At 20.3% G+C, this 22,186-nt stretch overlaps 6 protein-coding genes across 6 annotated transcripts; all 6 read right to left on the bottom strand.

Moving 5' to 3' along the window:
* Positions 1-1,100: 1,100 nt before the first annotated feature.
* PY17X_0219001 (uncharacterized protein) lies at positions 1,101-2,132 on the bottom strand (the record flags this gene model as incomplete). The annotated part of the gene is made up of 3 exons (XM_721789.2): positions 1,101-1,166; positions 1,253-1,999; positions 2,118-2,132. The coding sequence occupies 3 exons, from the start codon at positions 2,130-2,132 to the stop codon at positions 1,101-1,103; spliced, it is 828 nt and encodes a 275-aa protein (XP_726882.2).
* A 2,437-nt stretch (positions 2,133-4,569) lies between these two features.
* PY17X_0218901 (PIR protein) lies at positions 4,570-5,600 on the bottom strand (the record flags this gene model as incomplete). Its single annotated transcript, XM_022956101.1, has 3 exons — positions 4,570-4,656; positions 4,738-5,457; positions 5,586-5,600. 3 exons carry the CDS (start codon positions 5,598-5,600, stop codon positions 4,570-4,572), a joined length of 822 nt encoding a protein of 273 aa, XP_022810946.1.
* A 2,353-nt stretch (positions 5,601-7,953) lies between these two features.
* PY17X_0218801 (PIR protein) lies at positions 7,954-9,132 on the bottom strand (the record flags this gene model as incomplete). The annotated part of the gene is made up of 3 exons (XM_022956111.1): positions 7,954-8,040; positions 8,145-8,981; positions 9,118-9,132. The coding sequence occupies 3 exons, from the start codon at positions 9,130-9,132 to the stop codon at positions 7,954-7,956; spliced, it is 939 nt and encodes a 312-aa protein (XP_022810947.1).
* A 2,835-nt stretch (positions 9,133-11,967) lies between these two features.
* On the bottom strand, positions 11,968-13,040 carry PY17X_0218701 (PIR protein; the record flags this gene model as incomplete). Its single annotated transcript, XM_034637626.1, has 3 exons — positions 11,968-12,033; positions 12,125-12,883; positions 13,026-13,040. The coding sequence occupies 3 exons, from the start codon at positions 13,038-13,040 to the stop codon at positions 11,968-11,970; spliced, it is 840 nt and encodes a 279-aa protein (XP_034493351.1).
* A 3,077-nt stretch (positions 13,041-16,117) lies between these two features.
* Positions 16,118-17,281, bottom strand: PY17X_0218601 (PIR protein; the record flags this gene model as incomplete). The annotated part of the gene is made up of 3 exons (XM_022956120.2): positions 16,118-16,183; positions 16,273-17,130; positions 17,267-17,281. 3 exons carry the CDS (start codon positions 17,279-17,281, stop codon positions 16,118-16,120), a joined length of 939 nt encoding a protein of 312 aa, XP_022810949.2.
* Positions 17,282-19,646: 2,365 nt separating this feature from the next.
* On the bottom strand, positions 19,647-20,815 carry PY17X_0218501 (PIR protein; the record flags this gene model as incomplete). Its single annotated transcript, XM_022956129.2, has 3 exons — positions 19,647-19,709; positions 19,797-20,663; positions 20,801-20,815. 3 exons carry the CDS (start codon positions 20,813-20,815, stop codon positions 19,647-19,649), a joined length of 945 nt encoding a protein of 314 aa, XP_022810950.2.
* Positions 20,816-22,186: the final 1,371 nt, after the last annotated feature.

Below are 22,186 nucleotides of genomic sequence, written 5' to 3'. Positions count from 1 at the left end.
AAATATATAATGTATTATTATGTCTTTTCGATAAAATTAATATTTAATTATATGAAGGTTTCACAATAAAATAATATTTTAATATTAACTATTGCTAATTTCTAGATTATATGTATGGGTATATAATAATGCATCATATCTATAATATTAAACTTTATTAATATACTTATATTTTATTTTTTAACTATTTTAAAATATAATATATTTATACCTCAAAATATAAAGTTTAAAAATTAATACTTATTAATCTACTATTATACCTTTATGATAAATAAATTAAAGCGTATGAAGCAACTTCTATTAATACAATTACAACTTCAAAAGATGTTAGAAGCATAACAATAATTTATAGATTATGTTATATTGTCGATTCTCGATCGATATTTATGAATCTATATTTTATGATTATCTATTATACATTAGTAATGTGATTAATTAACATTAAAAATATAATCATTAATATGAAGGTATATTATAATGTAGGTAATTGCTCCAAATGAATCGAAATATAATAATACTCTGATAATAATATTATACTGTTCGGTTATAAAAATACGATTTAAATTAAAATAAATATGATGCAAATAATACGTTTTACTAAATAAAATTTTCATTAAATAAAGAAACATATTACGATATGCATAATTCATTATAATTATGATTAACAAACTTTATATAATAAATAATTACGATATAGCATAATATGAATTAATATATGTAATATAGACATTTTATTTTAATCATATTAAATCGACACGAACACTCAATTATATATATTATAACTTATGAAAAAAAATTATATGGTCCTTTTCATATTAACTTGTGCCCATTTTTTGTTGCATATTTGGCTTTTGAATTTCATCTCGAAATTAAACATATGGAATGATACGTATATTTAATTAGTGTTTAAGTTATAAAAAAATAAATACAATATAATACTTAGCCATAACCCCAATATGGGTTCCACAACATAAAAACTATATAAAAATTATGCAAAAATTACTTCGAAATAGACAATTTCTTAAAATATATCAACCATTATTACTATTCCTGGAATAATCATTACTCTTCGAATAATATATTAATGATCAGTTTCTTCTTTATTTTTTTACCATTTCTCTTAAATGTTGTTTTTGAGATCGTTTCCGAAATCCAAATAACGAATACTAATATAAAATATTAAAAATAGTACGGTTGTTTGTTAATGTTTGCATATATATAATAATTTTTTTTTTAATTCCTTATTATTTACCTTATAAGAAACTCCCAATAAAATTGATGCTGCAACAAATATAATTGCAATTGTAATTAGCATATTTTTTGTTAATGAACTTCGTGGACAAGCTACAAGTTGTGAGATACTAATACATTTATTATTATATTTATATTCAAAAATTTTATAATCATTTGATAAACTAGACAATAGTTTATAATATGAACTTCCTTTATTAATATCTAAATCATTTTTAAGTTTTTCATATTTTTCAAACAATTCTCCAGCATTTTCTAAACATGTCTTGCATTCAATATTTGGTTCTGCACCAATTTCACTATACATGTTACATAATGATTTAAATGCATCATAAAAATTAGATATATCTTTAATATCAATATTCATCGATTCTATTTTTGCATCTATAACTTCCTTTTTAGTCTTACTACCACTATCAGTAGCTATATCCTCATTATATTTACTATTTTTTTTTATATTTTCAGTATAAAAATCGTATAATGTGGTGGTTTCACTTTCTGTTTTTTGATTTAGTCTATAACTTAACCATAAAATAGCATATTCAGCAAGTCTATCATTCTCTAAATATTCATCACTAATACCATCAAATAAATTTAGTAATGATATAAAAGTAGAACTAACTTTGTTGTCATCAGTATCACAGTTTTTATCAGGACAATACGAATTAAAAAAACTATCATACATATTTTCTCTCGAGTTGTTCGGATCATCAACAACATAATTATCAGCCCAATTAATTATATCACACTACGAATATATTTTACGAATTAAACAAAAAATGTATTAATATAAATGTTACTAAAATTAAAATTAATATAATTTATAGGAATGCAACATACGAATAATATAAGAACATGATATATACCAATTCCTTAGACATTATAATGAAATTCCGTTATAATTTGGAGATTATGGGGGGTGATGCGATTTATATATATTGCATAGAATATATATTATATTTACTTAAGCTCTTTACATAGAAATTGTCTTTCGTTAAACATATTATTCTTAATTTGAATTTCATATTAAATAATAATACATTAGTATTACTAAAATCATATTATACTTATTTTATGACATTTAGATAAACTATCTTAAATAGAGGGTTGCTTACACACTTTGCCACATGTATATATGATGCATTTTATACAAAAAATAATATTCTTACTAACATTTGGTATAACTTTATTATAAAAATTAATATACTTTTATAATGAATTTAAAAAATATATACTTATACATATGCTTTAATATCCAAGATAAATGACGTCATAAAACTTAAATAATGCACAAATATATAAATTTAAGAAAGTTATTATTATTACAATTCTTAAAGCATATAAATAGTCTTTTTTAAAAATATATTAAATACTATATACTTGTTCCTAATAATATATAGTATAGTCTTTTCTAAAATTGTAATATTTACAAAGTTGTATTGTTCCATTTTCTATGCAAATTACATTAATTTATATTGTTTTTAATTAATGTAGATAAATTAAAAAATAATTTTAATGTGTTAAATAACTTTATTTTTATTCCCATATACCTTATTGGATAATTTTATAATATATTTTACGCATAATTTCCACGGTTTAAAACGACAATTAGCACTGAACCCGTATTTATAACCTTAAATAAGTCTTTAAGTTCATATTGTTTTTAAAATCATACTTAGTAGATATTAAATATTAACATATAACTAACTATTATGTACATTTTAAAGTATAATAGAAAACTGTTTGATTATGTCATTATTTTACTCTTTAATAGGAGAGAGATAAGATATATTAGCTCTTTAATATATAAATTTAGATAAATATTTCCTAAATACTATGCATTGTTCATTCTTATCTTATATATTTATTGTTATAGTTATCAATGTATATCCATTCAAGTAATTTATTAAACATTCTATATTTTATTAATTCTACGATAAAACAATGCTGTTTGTGATTAAATACGATTCATTAAACAATAATAAAATAACATTTAACACAAATTGAGTTTTTAACATTTTCCCCATTGATTCATATTTTTAGAATATTAAACCACATATCCCAAATTGAATCTTTAACATATATATAGCATTGGTACCTTTATAATGTATTGTTATGTGTCTTTTCGATAAAATTAATATTTAGTTATATGAATTTTCCACAATAAAATAATATTTAATATAAGTTATTCGTAGAGTATTTTGTTAGATTATATATATAGGCGTATAATAATAACGCTATTCTATCTTTCATATTATTTATAACTATTAGAACAAAATATAACATTAAATTTTATTAATATACTTATATTTTGTCTTTTAACTACTTTAAATATATATTTCCAATTTGTATATACTTCAAAATATAAAATTTAAAAATTAATAGTGATTAATCAAATATTATACCTTTAAAGTAAATAAATTAATATATATAGAACGATTTCTATCAATATTAATTAAAACTTTAACATAAAATGATACTATATATAATCGAAAGTTAAAAGGATAGTATACATATATCTATAATGTAATTTTTATGTATTATTAAAAATGGTAGATGCATAAAAAATATTTTATAGATATCGTTGTGTTGTTGAACCTCGATCGATATTTTATGAATATATATTATATGACTATCTATTATATATTGGTAATATGCTTAATTAACAATAAAAGTATTCTCATTAACCTGAAGGTATGTCATAATGTAGATGAATATTCAAAATGAATTTTATTATAATTTATATCCAACTTCATATATAATATTATTATACTGTTTGATTATCAAAATACAATTTAAATTAAAACAAATGATATAAATAATAAGTTTTACTATATAAAATTTTCATCAAATAAAGAAATATATTATGTCATGCATACTTCAATATCCCCCCTTGGCTAACAAGTTTTATATAATAGACAATTATGATATAGTAAATATCAATATTAATATATGAAATATAGACATTTTTGTTTAATCATATTAAATCCATATGAACACTCAATTATATATATTATAACTTATGAAAAAATGTTATGTGACCATTTTCAAATTAATGGCAGTACCCCTTCTTTGGTTGCATATTTAGGCTTCAGCTCGAGATTAAACATATAATGATGGTACATATATTTAATTGGTGTTCAAACTATAAAAAATTAAATATAATATAATACTTATCCCTAACCCGAATATGGGTTCCACAACATAAAACTATATAAAAATTATGCAAAAATTATTTATTTATAAATAGACAATTTCTTAAAATATATTAACCATTATTACTATTCCTGAAATAGTCACTACTCTTCGAATTATATATTAATGAATCATTTTCTTCATTATATTTTTTATTTTTTCTCTTAATTTTTGTTTTTGAAATCGTTTCCGAAATCCAAATAATGAATACTAATATAAAATGTTAAGAAACGTATATTTTTTTTAATGTTTGCATATATATAATAATTTTTTTAATTCCTTATTATTTACCTTATAAGAAATTCCCAAAAAAATTGGTATTGCAACAAATATAAGTGCAATTGAAATTAGTGAATAAGTTAGAAGAGGTGGAAAATAATAACATTTATTTTTTAAATTATCATAATCCTTTGATAATATAGAAAATAGTTGACTATATGGATAGTTTTTAGTAATATCCAAATCTTTAAGTTGTTCATATTTTTCAACAAATTCTTGAGTCTTTTCTAAATAACTATTGTAATCTGATTCGCTGTCATCACATTCAGTATACAATTTACATAATGATTTAAATGCATCATAAAATTTAGACATATTTTCATTAGGAATATCCAATACATAATTATGTTTATTTATAAGATCGTTATAAGTACTATAACCATCGACGCCATTTATATCCTTTTTATAATCATAGAAATCTTTCATATGTGTATTGTAAAATTTATTTATATTGGGGAATTGACTGTTTAACTTTTGATTTAATTTATAGCCTAACCACATCATAATATATACAACAATATCAATCTTGCCATCTGCATAATGGGAAAAAACTGATTTACCACCATAAAATCTATCTAATAACCATAAGCACCCACCGTTAATTCGATTGGTATCATTATCACATTTTTTATCAGGGCAGTAAGTCGTGAGCATTCCACTTGTAGAAAAATAATTTCCAGAACCATCCGATTCATCGGACAAATTCTCCCTCAAAGTATCAAACTGTTCACACTAAGAAACAATTTTAAAAAATCAAATAAAAATGTCTATTAAAATGAACTGACTATTAATTTATAGATAGTACAATATCAAAAATGTGTAATAACAAATATTTTTATTCAAGAAATTGTATGTACCACTGTACTAGTTAACATATTGGAGATTTATTTTTAAACTATAAAGTATATCATAATAATTTCATATATTGCATCAGAATAGGGGACATAAAATTGGATTCTCTATATAACAATTATCTGTAGTTAACCATATTTTATTTAGTACTAATTTAAAATTAATGCAAACTAATAATACAATAATAAGTTTATATATATATATTATTGAAATTATATAAATTGCCTTAAATTGGAGATATTTGTTTTGGTCATATGTATAACATAAATTATGCTTAAATTTATGATTATTAATAATATCCATTCTAATTTTATTATAAAAATTCAAGTAATTTTATAATGATATTAAAATACATCCCCTTAGATTATGTCTCAATATAGAAAAATACAAATTTGTTTCTCATGTTTTAATAAATAGATTTATACCCATGAACATGTAAATATGTAAAAATTAATAAATCTATTATTAGTATATTTTTTAAAAGTATATAAATAAATATTTTCTAATATATTTTAAATATTTAATACTTGTTTCGAATGCTACATACCACTGTTTTATTAAAATTATAGTATTTTCAAATTAAGTTATGTTACTTACATCTCTATACAAATTATATAAATTTATATTGTTTTTAATGAATGTAGATAAATTCATAATCCATTTTAATTATTTCTATAACTTTATTTTTATTCCTATATGTATCAATTTAGAAATATACCTTATTGAGTAATTTTATAATATATTTCCCCATCTTTTCCATTCTTTAAAACAACATTAGCACTGAACCCGTACTTATAAGCTTAAATAAGTCTTTGAATGCATATTATTTTTAAAATAATGCTTAGTAAATATTAACAAATAAATAAGTATTGATGCAAATTTTAAAGTATAATAGAAAACGATGTTTAATTAGGTTTTTATATTACCTTTAAGAGGAGAGAGATAAGATATATTGCTATTTTAATATATAAATTAAATTGAATATTCACTAAATATTTTGCACTGTTCATTCTTATATTAAATATTTTATTGTTATAGTTATCAATGGATATACATTAAAATAATTCGTTAAATTTTCTATATTTTATTAATTCTACAAAAAACTATGATAATATAATACGCGTTAATATGGAATAATAAAAATACATTTAATGTTAATTGATCATTTACCATTTTCTCTATTTATTCAACTTTTTAGAATATAAAATTACAAATCCCAAATTTAATTTTTAACAAAATATATAAAAATTATGCCTTTATAATGTATTATTATGCGTCTTTTCGATAAAATTAATATTTAATTATATGAACTTTCCACAATAAAATAATATTTCAACATTAGTTACTAGTAGAGTAATTTATTATATTATATTATATTTATAGGGGCATAATAGTAACGTTATTCTATCTATCTATCTATCTATCTAATTATTTATAATTATTAGTACAAACTATAACATTATATTTTATTAATATACTTATATTTTATTTTTTTAAAATTCTAAATGTAATCTATTTATACTTAAAAACTATAAAGCTTAAAAATTAATATTAATTAATCTAATGTTATATCTTTATAGTAAATAAACTAATGTATATATAAGTATCTCTATTATTTGAATTTAAAACTTTAGCATAAAGTGAAATTATATATAATCAAAAATTAAAATGATAATATACATATATCTATAATTTAATTTTTTATTAATATGCATATTTTTATTGATTATTAAAAATGTTAGATACATAAAATGCCTTTTATAGAAAATGTTGTATTGTCGATTCTCGATCGATATTTATGAATATCTATTATTACAGTTCAGTTGGATAACACGATTTAAATCAAAATAAATATGATAAAGTAATAATTTTTGTTAAATAAAATTTTCATTAAATAAAGAAACATATTGTGATATGCATAATTCATTATAATTCTGAGTTATCAAGTTTTATATAATGAAAATTATGATATTGCATAATACGACTTCATATATATTCAACATCTATATTAATGTATACAATATAGACATTTTGTTTTAATAATATAAAATCGGCATGAACACTCAATTATATATATTATACTTTAAGGGAAAAATGTTATGGGGCATTTTTCATATTAATGGCAACGCTCCTTTGGGAGTACATATTTTTAAATTCATCTCGTGATTAAACATACGGGTATAGTACATATATTAAATTAGTGTTTAATTATAAAAATTAAACAAAGATATAATACTTAGCCCTAACCCGAATATGGGTTACATAAACACAACCTTGACCTACAACATAAAAACTATATAAAAATTATGCAAAATTTACTTCCCAATAGACAGCTTCTTAACATATATTAATCATTATTAATCTTCGAATCATATATTAATGATTCATTTTCTTCTTTATATTTTTTAGTTTTTCTCTTAATTTTTGTTTTTGAAATCGTTTCCGAAATCCAAATAACGAATACTAATATAAAATGTTAAGAAACGTATTATTTTTTTGTTAACATTTACATATTTATAATTAAAATCATATTTAAATGTAATATTATTTAATTCCTTATTATTTACCTTATAAGAAATTCCTAAAAAAAATGCTATTGCACCAAATATCGATAAAACTATAAATAATTTGTTTGTTATCGATGAACTTGATGATGCATCTTCAGAAATTTGTCCAGAGCTTTTTGCAGAACTTCCTACATAAATTTGTGGTGTTTCTATCGTTGGAATGGATGGATACTGTTCACAATTACCACCTTTACTAGTACAATAACTTTTAAAATCATCATAATAATTTGATAAACTAGACAATATTTGACTACATGCACTTTTTTCAGTAATACTAGAATCTTCCTTAAGAATTTTATATTTTTTAACAAACTCATTAGCATATTTCAAACATTTCGTACAATTTGATTTTTCTTCATCAAATTCAATATACATCATACATAATGTATTAAATGCATCATAAAATTTAGATATAATATTCATATCCATATTTATCAAATCAAGTTTTTTATCTATAAGATTCTTATAACTATTATACTCCTTAATACCTGTTATCGGATTTTTATACATATTGCCACCATTTATATATGTATTATAAAAATATTGTAAATTGCTCATATGTTCTTCACTTTTCTTTAGGTTTAACATATGATTTAACCATATGATAATGTAATCAACAATATTGATGTTACTTTTTGCAACAGAACTAAACACAGAATAATCCTTAAAGAATGCATCAAACAAAAATAAACATCCAGCATTAATTTTTCCGAGATTACTACTGCATTGACCATTAGTACAATACTCATTGAAATTGCCTTCAATATTAAATTTATAGTTTTCTGCTTTGTCCAAATTATCGGAAATCGAGTTCCTTACAGCAAAGAACAATTTACACTAAGAAAGCATTTAAAACAGTATAATAAAACGCGAATTATTACAAATTTTATTAAAATAAAGTTTAATGGTATTTATATATAATACACTATCAAAAAATGTAAAGGAAATTATTATTATTAAAAAATGTATATACCCCTTGCTTATTCATTATAATGGTGTTTTATTTTTGATTTGTAAATTGAGTAGAATCATGCTGTTTTATATACACTGCCCCCAATATGTGACGTAAATACTTTAACCCTATAAATAACAAATGTCTGTAGTTAAATATATTATATGTTTTTCAACATTTAAATTAATATAGGATAATAAAATAATATTATTACAAAGAAAAGTTACATTTATCATAATTAGCTAAATTACCTTAAAAAGAGGGTTGCTTAATACATTTTAGTTAAATATATATATAATGAATTTTATACAAAAAATGCTATTCTTATTAACATTTGATATAACTTTATTATAAAAATATATCTACTTTCATAAAGAATTTAAAGTATGCTTGAACATAGAAAAGGAATATATTTATATCTTATGTTTTGATGATTGTTCCTCAAAAAATTAAATACTGTATAAATCTAAAAAATAAAAAATTATATTATTACTATAATCCTTAAAAGTATATAAATAGTAATTTTTTTAAAAATATTAAATATGTATATACTTGTTTCTTATAATATATAATATAGTTTTTTCTAAAATTATAGTATTTTCAAATTAAGTTATATGCTCTACTTTTTATGCAAATTATATAATTTTAATATAATTTTTATTTAATATATATCCATTCCAATTATATTTAACATTTTCAATAACTTTATTTTTATTCCTATATAATTAAATTTAGAAATATACCTTATTAGATAATTTTATAATATATTTTGCACATCTTTCTCACGGTTTAAAACGACAATTAGCACTGTAACCGTATGTATAAGCTTAAATAAGTCTTTGAATGCATATTGTTTTTAAAATAATACTTAGTAAATATTAAATATATAACATATAAATAAGTATTGATGTAAATTTTAAAGTATAATAGAAAAATATGTGTATTAGGTTGGCATATTGCACTTTGAGGGGAGAGATAAGGGAAGTATGCTTTTTTAAGACAATTATGTAGCCATATAAGATTTACCTATTCTATATAACTAATTATGTCTTGTATTATTTTAAAATTAAAGCTTTAAATTATGTATATATATTAAAATTATTCATTAGAAATAACTTATAATTATTTTCTAAATATATAGTTTGCTTTTATATTTTATAATAAACTATATATAGTTTTATAATGAAAAACTATACAATTATTAATATTAATTTTATTGGTAGTGTTAATTCTAATATTAGCACATTAACAAAATACTAAGTCGGAATTGTATTATTTCATTTGATGTTTTGTGCATACAATTTTAATTTTATCGCTCATTTAATAATATATATAATTAATTTATACCCATATAGTGTATCAAATGAATTTAATGGTTTGTTCGTATTTAATACGTTTTTCTATTTTTATTACTATTATTATTGTTACTGCTACATCACTGTATAATACAACGGAATAATTAATGCGCTTAATAAAAATACTTTAAATCAATTAGTAATTTTTTTGTTTCATTGTTTTAAAGTATAACATTTTAGAACATAATATTTCGTAATAACAATATATTTAAATTATAAATTTAGAGTTTTTATATACATAATAACCTAATAAAAACATTATTAGTTCAAATTAATTATTACATTCATTTTATGTATATTTTGCATTAATATATAATTGTATATGTTTCAAAAATTTAACATATTTCAGTTTTAGTCTTTGATAAAATACTATATATATTAGAACAATAACGTTAATGTTATTTACCAAGTTGTTTATAAGTATTATAACAAACTATAACATTAAATTATATTATATACTTATATTTTTTCATTTAACTATTTTAAAATTTAATTTATTTATACCTCAAAATATAAAATTAAAAAATTAATAGTGATTTATCTATTATTGTATCTTATGATAAATAAATTATGGCATATAAAGCAATTTCTATTCATATTAATTAATTTTAATAAAAATGTAAAGGAAATACAAAAAAAGAATAGTAACTACAATAAAACTTAAAAAGTGTTGTATATAGTGTATTTTTTATGTATTACTAAAAAATGTTAGAAGCGTAATAATATTTTATAGACAACGTTACATTGTCGATTTTCAATCGATATCCCATGCATCTATATTTTATGAATATATATTATATATTAGTAATATGTTCAATTAATCTTAAAAAAACATATATTAATATGAAGGTATATTATATTGTAAAGGGATATTCAGAATGGATTAAATTATAATTTTACCTTGATATGAAATATTACTATATAGTTTGGTTGGAAAGTTATAATTAAATCAAATATTAGTGGCACAAATTATAAGTTTTACTAAATAAAATATTTCATCAAATAAAGAAATGTATTGTGTAATGTATAATTCAATATAACTCTGGATTAACAATCTTTATATAATAGATAATAAAGGCTCTTATGCATGGTTAACCAAAAAATTGTAGTAATATATACAATGCGAAGTTATAATATTGTCACATTTAATATATATTAACGAATTATGTATAAGTATTATAACTTATAAAATGTTATGTACCCCCTTTTTTGGTTGAATATTTAGACACAATCTCGAAATTAAACATACGGGGATGGTAAATACATTTGATCAACATTTGCAAACCAATAAATATTATAAATTTATTCAAAATTAAATGAAATATTATATTTAACCCTAACCCAAACGTGGGGTCTACAAACATAATCTCAATCCTGACCCACAACATAAAAACTATATAAAAATTATGCAAAAATTACTTCGAAATAGACAATTTCTTAAAATATATCAACCATTATTACTATTCCTGGAATAATCACTACTCTTCGAATAATATATTAATAATTAGTTTATTCTTTATTTTTTTAGCTTTTTTCTTAAATGTTGTTTTTGAGATCGTTTCCGAAATCCAAATAGCGAATACTAATATAAAAATTTTAAAAAATACATAATTTATTTATATTCACAAATTACTAAGTGCTGAATATATATTTTTAATTGACTTATTATTTACCTTATAAGAAATTCCCAATAAAATTGATACTGCAACAAATATAAATGTAATTGAAGTTAGTGTGCTTTTTATTACTGATCTTCGTGAAAAAGTTGGAAGAGATGGGAAATTGATAGATTTATCAGAATTACATTTGCTTTTTAAAATATTATAATCATTTGATAATGTAGACAATATTTGATTATATGGACTGTCTTTAGTATTATTATTATCTTCATTAAGTTCTTTATATTTTTCAATAAATTCTTTAGCTTTTTCTGAATATGTCTTGCAATCTGGATCGTCATCATTAAATTCATTATACATGTTACATAATGATTTTAATGCATTATAAAATTTAGATATAACGTTCTTATTTATATTCATCAAATATTGTTTTTTATCTATAAGATCCTTATAACTCTTATAATCATTAACATCATTTATTTCCTTGATATACTTCTCACCATTCTTTATATATTTATCATAAAAATCATTTATATTGGTGATTTCCTCATGTGATTTTAGGCTTAACATATAACTTAACCATATGATAATGTATTCAACAATGTTGATATTACTTTGTGCATTATTCACAAACGAAGAATTATTCCCAAAACTTTTCTCAAACAACCATAAACATATTCCATTAACTTTATCGAGCTCAGTCTTACAATTATTATTACAATATGAATTGAAAAGTTCATCACCATTAAATTTATAGTTTCCATTAGTCAATGTATCGGGAAAATCAATCCATACATTATTGAGCCTTTCACACTAAGAAAACGTTTAAAAAAGTATAATAAAAATACGCGTTAATGAAACTCTTATAAAATAAAGTTTAATGATATTTATATATAATACGATATCAAAAAATGTAAAGAAAATTATTATTATTATTATTAAAAAATGCATATACCATAAATTCAGCCATTGTTCCGAAATTTTATTTTTGATTTGCAAATTGAGTAAAATCATGATGTTTTATATATATTGCCCCCAATATGTGACGCAAATACTTTAACCCTATATATAACAATCGTCTATAGTTAAATATATTATATGTTTTTCAATAATTAAATTAATATTTAATAACAAAATCATATTATTACTAAAGAAACGTTACATTTATCTTTATAATAGTTAGCTAAATTATCTTAAATAGAAGGTGCTTAGTACACTTTTGCCATATGTATATATGATGCATTTTATACAAAAAATGCTATTCTTAGTAACACTGGTATAACATTATTATAAAAATTAATATACTTTATAAATAATTTAAAGTATGTTTGACCATCGAAAAGATATATATTTATATCTTATGTTTTAATGATTGCCATTCTAAAATTTAAATACTTTATAAATTTAAAAAATATAAAATTATATTATTACTATAATCCTTAAAAGTATATAAATAGTCATTTAATAAGATAAATTAAATTTTTATATACTTGTTTCTTATAATATATAATATAGTTTTTTCTAAAATTATAGAATTTTCAAATTAAGTTATGTTACTTATATCTCTATGCAAATTATATAAATTTATATTGTTTTTAATGAATGTATATAAATTCATAATTCATTTTAATGATTTCTATAACTTTATTTTTATTCCTATATACTTCAATTTAGAAATATTCTTTATTGAGTAATTTTATAATACACTTTGCATATTTTTCCACTGTTAAAACGACAATTAGCACTGAACCCGTATTTATAAGCTTAAATATGTTTTTATATGTAGATTGTTTTTAAAATAATACATAGTAAATATTAAATATATAACATATAAATAAATATTGATGCAAATTTTAAAGTATAATAGAAAAATATGTTTAATTAGGTTGTTATATTACCCTTTAAGAAGAAAAAAATAATATATATCTGCTCTTTTAATATTTAAATTTATATAAATATTCGTTAAATGTTCTGAATTGTTCATTTTTACCTTATATAATCTATTGTTATAGTTATTAATGCATATACATTCAAATAATTTATTAAAAATTATATACTTTATTAATTCTATGATAAAACAATGCTGTTTGTTATTAAAGATGGTTCATTAAATAATTATAATATAATATGCGTTCATATGAAATAATAAAATGAAATTTAACATTAAATGATCCTTTAACCTTTTCTCCATTGATTCAGTTTTTTATAATATAAAACCACATATTCCGAATTGATCTTTAACAATAATATAAAATTGATATCTTTATAATGCATTATTATATGTCATTGATTTTTTATTCCATAACACAACTTTTAATATAGGAAATATCCACTTTTATATTTTTTTTACTGAATATGCATAAAAAACAATTATATTTTGCAATGTATGATAGAGACGTAGAGGGTCACTGTTTATATTTTTTAAAAATATTATTATGAATTTTTTCAATAATAAATTATTTTATAAAATATATTTTTTTTATTCATTCATTATATTATTAATTATTTTATTCTTATAATTTTAGAGAAATATTATAATGGAAATAAAATGAATTGATTAAACAACATCGTTTTATATAGATTATTAAAATACATATATTTATATTATAATATTACACATATATATTTTTTGATGATACTTATGAGTTTATTTACCTATAATAATAAACGAATTTACTTATTTGTTATTTTTAATATTTATATTGAATTTTAAAGTCAGAATCATAAACATCTGAGCTTTGGTTATTTAACAAAAAATATAAGACATTAATTAAATTTATAATTCTAAAGAATTGTGATTTCTTTATAAACAAAAAAAATTAAAAAAAAAAAAATTAATAAATGATACAGAATAGGCCTGCATAAGTTGGTACATATTTAACTATGGAGATTTTTCCACATAAACGGAATTTATTGATTTTTTAGTCTGTTTTTTTTGATTAGATGAATTTATAATTATTTGCATTTTATTTTTTTTCATCAGTTGAGTTTATAACCTCTTTCATGTTTTTTTTTCTTCAATTCCTTTCTCCATCCAAATGGCAAATACTAAAATAAAAATAGTAAAAATATATAATATTTGATAGTGAAGAAATATTTTAAAAATTGTATACTTCATAACTTTCTTTTTATTTACCTTGTACATAATTCATAAAATAATGTGTGTAAAATAAATATACCTTTAACGTAACTTCTTTCCCTTATATATATTTCCTCCAAATACCATTTTATACTTTTATTTCATTCAAATCCATTCCTATATCACTTACTTCATTTATCATTTTGTTCAGTTGTCACTGAGGGAGGAAATCATAATAATTATTTTCTTCCAATTCCCTCTCTCCTTAATTTCTCATATTAAATGCTGTAATTATTTAAATCAACCTTTTCTTCTAGGACCAAATCGATGCTTTGAAATCATCTTTTTATATCGATTCAATATTCGATAAATTCCCCCATAAACCAATACCCCCAAATTAACAATAAAATACAAAAAGACTTAGTTAAACACATTTACCATTAAGTTATATTAACAAAAAATCAAATTTTTATTTGCCAAAATATATTATTTTATTCGTTCCTTTTCATAGTCATTTTCATCCTTATTTTTTCTCTTACATATTTAGACCTAATATGAGTCTTAATAATTATAACCTATCCTATACATATTTTTAATAATTTATTTCCTATATATATTTAAAACAATTCTTTAAACTAATAAATGTTATCGAATTATAAAAAATTAAATGCAATATAACACTTAACCCTAATCCGAATATGGGGTCCAAAAACATAATACTGACCCACAACATAAAATCTATTTAAAAATTATACAAAAACAGTATAAAAATATTATAACTATACATATATAACATTATATATTATTGGATATACTATTTAATTATTCTTATATACCCAATAATTATTTTCAAAAATTATGATAAAAAATTATTTTCAAATAGACAATTTCTTAACATATATCAATAATTATTACTACTTCTGAAATAGTCACTATTCTTCGAATCATATATTAATGATCTATTTTCTTTATTTTTTTAGTTTTTTTCTTAAATGTTGTTTTTGGGTTCGTTTCCGAAATCCAAATAACGAATACTAATATAAAAGGTTGATAAACATATGGTTTTTTTGTTAATGTTTGCATATATTTAATGAAAATAATTTTTTAATTCCTTATTATTTACCTTATAAAAAATTCCCAAGAATATTGGTATTGCAACAATTATCGATAAAACTGGAATTAATTTGTTTGTTATCGACGAACTTGATGATGTAACTTCAGAACTCAGTTCAGGACTCGGTTCAGAACTTTGTACAGGATTTTGTGCTGTTTTTATATCTGGAAGTGGCGGGATATCGCTACAATCAACATCATTCATATTACAATAATTTTTAAAATTATTATAATCATTTGATAATGTAGACAATACTTGATAATAGGGACTATCTTTAGTAATATTAGGATGTTTGTTAAGTTCATCATATGTTTTAACAAATTCATTAGCATTTTTTAAACATTTCTCACATTTTGACTCTCCTGCAGCAAGTTCAGTATACATGTTACATAATGATTTAAATGCATCATAAAATTTAGACAGATACCCAAAATTAATACTCAGCAATTCCTTTTTTTTATCTATGATTTCCTTATAATTTGTATATCCCGTTATTTCTTTTAATGAATTACCACAAGCTTTACCAGCATTATCACAATTAGTATAATACCTATTCTTTTCTATATAATTAGTATAAAATTCATTAAAATTCTTGATTTTTTTATCATTTTTTAGGTTTAACATATAACTTAACCATATAATAATGTATTCAGCCATGTTGATACCTTTTTTATTTTTCAAAATCAATTGCTCGAACAACCATAGACAAGCACCATTTATCTTATCGATATCAGTCTTACATCCTGTTTCCTCTGATTCTCCATTAGAGCAATAATCCTTAATATTCCCTAATTTATGAATATCACTATTTTTAGCTTTGCTTGAGTCATCGGGTAAATAGTTTCTCAAGTTATTAAACCTTTTACACTAAGAAAACATTTTAAAAAATATAATAAAAATATGTTAGTGAAACTGTTATAAAATCAAATTTAATAAAATTTATAAGTAATATAACATCGAAAAATATAAGAAAAAGCAAATTTTATTAAAAAAATTTATATACCAGGGTATAATCCATTGTAATTTTATTTTGTTTATAATATGTGGATTATGTAACATCATATTGTTTTTATATTTTACGCTTAATAAATGACAAAATAATTGAACTCTAATGTAATATTATCTGTGGTTAAGCATGTTATTATCATTTTTAATATTAATTTAAAGATAATATGGAAAAATATATACATTTATGGAAGTTAGATAAAATGACTTATTTTGAGGGGTGTTTAACAAATTTTTTATAATATGTATAAATAATACAATTTTGCATAAATCGTTATCCTTAATATCTTCCGGTATAAGCATATCATAAAATTAAAGCAACATTATAACGAATTAAAAATATATCTTCTTATACATATGCTTTAATATAGGAAATAAACAACGTCATATCTTTTGTTTTAATAAATGGTACCCCAAAACTAATATACTGAAAAAATCGAAACAATTAAGAAACCCATTATTACTATAATCCTTAAAAGTATATAAATAGTTATTTAATAAGATAGATTAATTTTTTATATACTTGTTTCTTATAACATATAATACAGACTTTTCTAAAATTATAACATTTACAAAATAAGTTGCATTGTTCACTTTTTTAATTGCATATACATAAATTTGTATTTTTTTTATTTAATATATATTCATTCGAATAATATTTAACATTTTCAATAACTTTATTTTTATTCCTACATATTTCATTTTAGAAATATACTTTATTGGTAATTTTATAATATATTTTGCCATTCTTTCCATTCTTTAAAATAACAATTAGCAATGAACCCATACTTATTATGCTATTTAAAATCTTATATAAGTATTTAAATGTAAATTGTTTTTAAAATAATAAATAGTAAATATTAAACATTTAATATCCCTTTCTTTTAATATTAATTATATAACATATAAATAAGTATTGATGCAATTTTAAAGTATAATATAAAACTAGGCTTGATTAGGTTATCATATTGACATTTAAGAGGAGAGAGATAAGATATATTTTCTTTTTTAATATATAAATTTAGATAAATATTTGCTAACAGTTCTACATTGTTCATTTTTATCTTATATGTTTTATTGTTATAGTTATTAATGTATATACAATCAAATAATTTATTAAAAAATCTATATTTTATTAATTCTATGATAACGTAATGTTGTTTTAAATTAAAAAATTATTATTCAATAAAACTAATAATATAATACGCGTTAATATGGAGTAATAAAATGTCATTTAACATGAATTGAGACTTTATCCTTTTCTCTATTATCCAGTTTTTAAAAATATAAAACTACATAGATCAATTGGGGTCTTTAACAAATATATAAAATTGATACCTTTATAATGTATTATGTGTCTTTTCGATAATATTAATGTTTAATTATATGAAGTTTCCACAATAAAACAATATTTCAATATTAATTATTGATATTTTACTAAATTATATGTATAGTCATAATAATTACGCATTTTATCTATCATATTATTTATAATTATTATAACAAAATATGATATTAAATACTATTAATATAATTATATATTTTTAATTAGCTAATAATATAATATATTTCTAATTTATATATACTTCAAAATTATAAAGCTTAAAATAAATAGTGATTAATATAATGTTATACCTTTATGATAAATTAAAGCGTATAAATAAACTTCTATTAATACAAATGTAAGATGCAAGAGAATAGTAACTACAATTAAAACTTAAAAAATGTTAGAAGCGTAATAATATTTTATAGACAATGTTATATTGTCGATTCTCGGCCGATATTTCATGCATCTATATTTTATGAATATCTATTATTACAGTTATGTTAGCGTAATATAATTTAAACTAAAATAAATATGATACAAATAATAAGTTTTACTAAATAAAATTTTCATCAAATAAAGGAATATATTATGATATGCATAATTCAATATAACTATGGGTTAACAAATCTTATATAATAAATAATTATGATATATCATAATATGAATTAATATATGTAATATAGACATTTTATTTTAATCATATTAAATCGGCATGAACACTCAATTATATATATTATAACTTATAAAATATGTTATGTAACCCCTTCCACATTAATGGTTATATCCACTTTTTGGTTGCATATTTAGACTTTATATGTGATTAAACATACGGGATGATACATATATTAAATTAGTATTTAAGTTATAAAAAATTAAATGCAATGTAATACTTAGCCCTAACCCGAATATGGGGACCACAACATAAAAACTATATAAAAATTATGCAAAAATTGCTTCGAAATAGACAGTTTATTAAAATATATTAATCATTATTACTATTCATGGAATAATCACTACTCTTCGAATAATATATTAATGATCAGTTTCTTCTTTATTTTTTTAGCTTTTCTCTTAAATGTTTTTGAGATCGTTTCCGAAATCCAAATAATGAATACTAATACAAAATGTTAAAAAACTTATGGGTTTTTGTTAATGATTACATATATTTAATGAAAATATATTTTAACTCCTTATTATTTACCTTATAAGAAATTCCTAAAAAAATTGATATTGCAGCAAATATCGACACAACTGGAATTAATTTGGTTACTATCGATGAACTTGATGATGCAACATCAAAATTATGTACAGTTTGTTCAGAATTTTGTACAATTTGCTCAGATTTTTCTGCAGAATTATCTCCAGAACTTTCTACTGAAGGCTGTATTGTTTTTATCTCTGGAAGGGGTGGAAAATTGCTACCTTGAGCATCTTTACATTTTTTTATTAAATTATTATAATCATCTGATAATGTAGACAATATTTTATTATAGGAACTATCTTTATTATTATTATTTAGTACTTTATATTTTTCAACAAATTGATTAGCTTTATTCGAGAATTTTGGGCAATTTGACGTGTTTTCACTAAATGTAGAATACAGTTCATATAATGATTTAAATGTAGCATATAATTCAGATATAATATTATCATTTATATCCATATCCAACAATTCTTTTTTTTTATCTATGATGTCCTTATAACATTTATATTCATGAATACTTTCGATTTTTTTAATATAATGCTTATTTTTTTCTATATGCTCAGTATAGAAGTCGTTTAATTTATTGATTCCGTTTTCTTCTTTTAGGCTTAACATATAACTTAACCATATAATAATGTAATAAACAACATCGATGTTTTTTTTTGCATTGTCTTTAAATACATTATAATCCCCAAATAATGCATTAAACAAATATAAACATGCAGAATTAATTTGTTCGAGATTATTATCACAACTATTATTACTGCAATACTTGTTGAAATGTTGACCGTTAGATAAAAAATTATAGTTTCCATTTTTCAATTCATCGGGAAAATAAATCCATACAGAATTGAAGTGTTGACACTAAGAAAACATTTAAAAACAATTAATAAAAACGCGAATTAATACAAATTTTATTAAAATAAAGTTTAATGATATTTATATGTAATACAATATCATAAAATGTAAAGGAAATTATTATTATTAAAAAATGTATATACCACTTTCTTATTCATTATAATGGAGTTTTATTTTTTATTTGTAATTTGAGTAAAATCATGCTATTTTATATATGCTGCCTCCAATATGTGACTCTAATACTTTAACCCTATATATAACAACTGTCTGTAATTAAATATATAAGTTTTTCAATAATGAAATTAGCATAGGATAATAAAACAATATTACTAAAGAAAAGTTACATTCCTTTTTATAATAATTAGCTAAATTACCTTAAATAGAGGGTTGCTTAATACATTTTTGATTAAATATAGATATGCTGCATTTATACAAAAAAATGGCATTCTTACTAACATCTGGAATAATTTTACTATAAAAATGGATATACTTTTATTATGAATTTAAAAAATATATACTTATATTTATGGTTCATCGTATGAATGAAACAACGCTATATCTTTTGTTTTAATAAATAGTGCCCCAAAAATAATATACTGCAAAAATAGAAACAATTAAGAAACCCATCATTACTATAATTATTAAAAGTATATAAATAGTTATTTAATAAGATAGATTAATTTTTTATATACTTGTTTCTTATAATATATAATATAGACTTTTCTAAAATTATAACATTTATAAAATAAGTTACATTGTTCACCTTTTTAATTGCATATACATAAATTTATATTGTTTTAATGAAAGAAAATAAATTCACAATCCATTTTAATGAATCCAATATCTTTATTTTTATTCTATATACTTCAATTTAGAAGTATACCTTAATGAGTAATTTTGTAATATATTTTGCCATTCTTTCCATTCTTTAAAACAACAATTAGAAATGAACGCATACTTATTATTCTATTTAAATGTAAATTTGTTTTAAAATAATACATAATAAATATTAAACATTTATTATGCCTTTCTGTTAATATTAAATATATAACATATAAATGCCTACTGGAGAAATTTTAAAGTATAATATAAAACTACGTTTAATTAGGTTGTTATATTGCACTTTAAGATGAGAGAGATAAGATATATTTTCTCTTTTAGTATATAAATTTCGTTAAATATTCGTAAATGTTCTGCATTGTTCATTTTTATCTTATATATTTTATTGTTATAGTTATCAATGTATATACATTCAAATAATTTATTAAAAATTCTATATTTTATTAATTATATGGTAAAATAATGACAATATAATACGAGTTAATATGGAATAGTAAAATGGATTTAACATGAATTGAGTCTTTAAAATTTTCTTTTTTGTCCAGTTTTTTAGAATATAAAACCAAAAATTACAAATTGAATCTTTAACAAATATACAAAAATGATACATTTGTAATGTATTATTATGTGTTTTTTCGATAATATTAATATTTAATTATATGAAGGTTTCACAATATAACAATATTTCA

This window comes from Plasmodium yoelii (genome assembly GCF_900002385.2).
Source record: "Plasmodium yoelii strain 17X genome assembly, chromosome: 2".
Taxonomy (NCBI): Eukaryota; Apicomplexa; class Aconoidasida; order Haemosporida; family Plasmodiidae; genus Plasmodium; species Plasmodium yoelii.
Note: the sequence above shows the minus strand (reverse complement) of the source record. Positions and strands in the feature narration are given on the sequence as shown.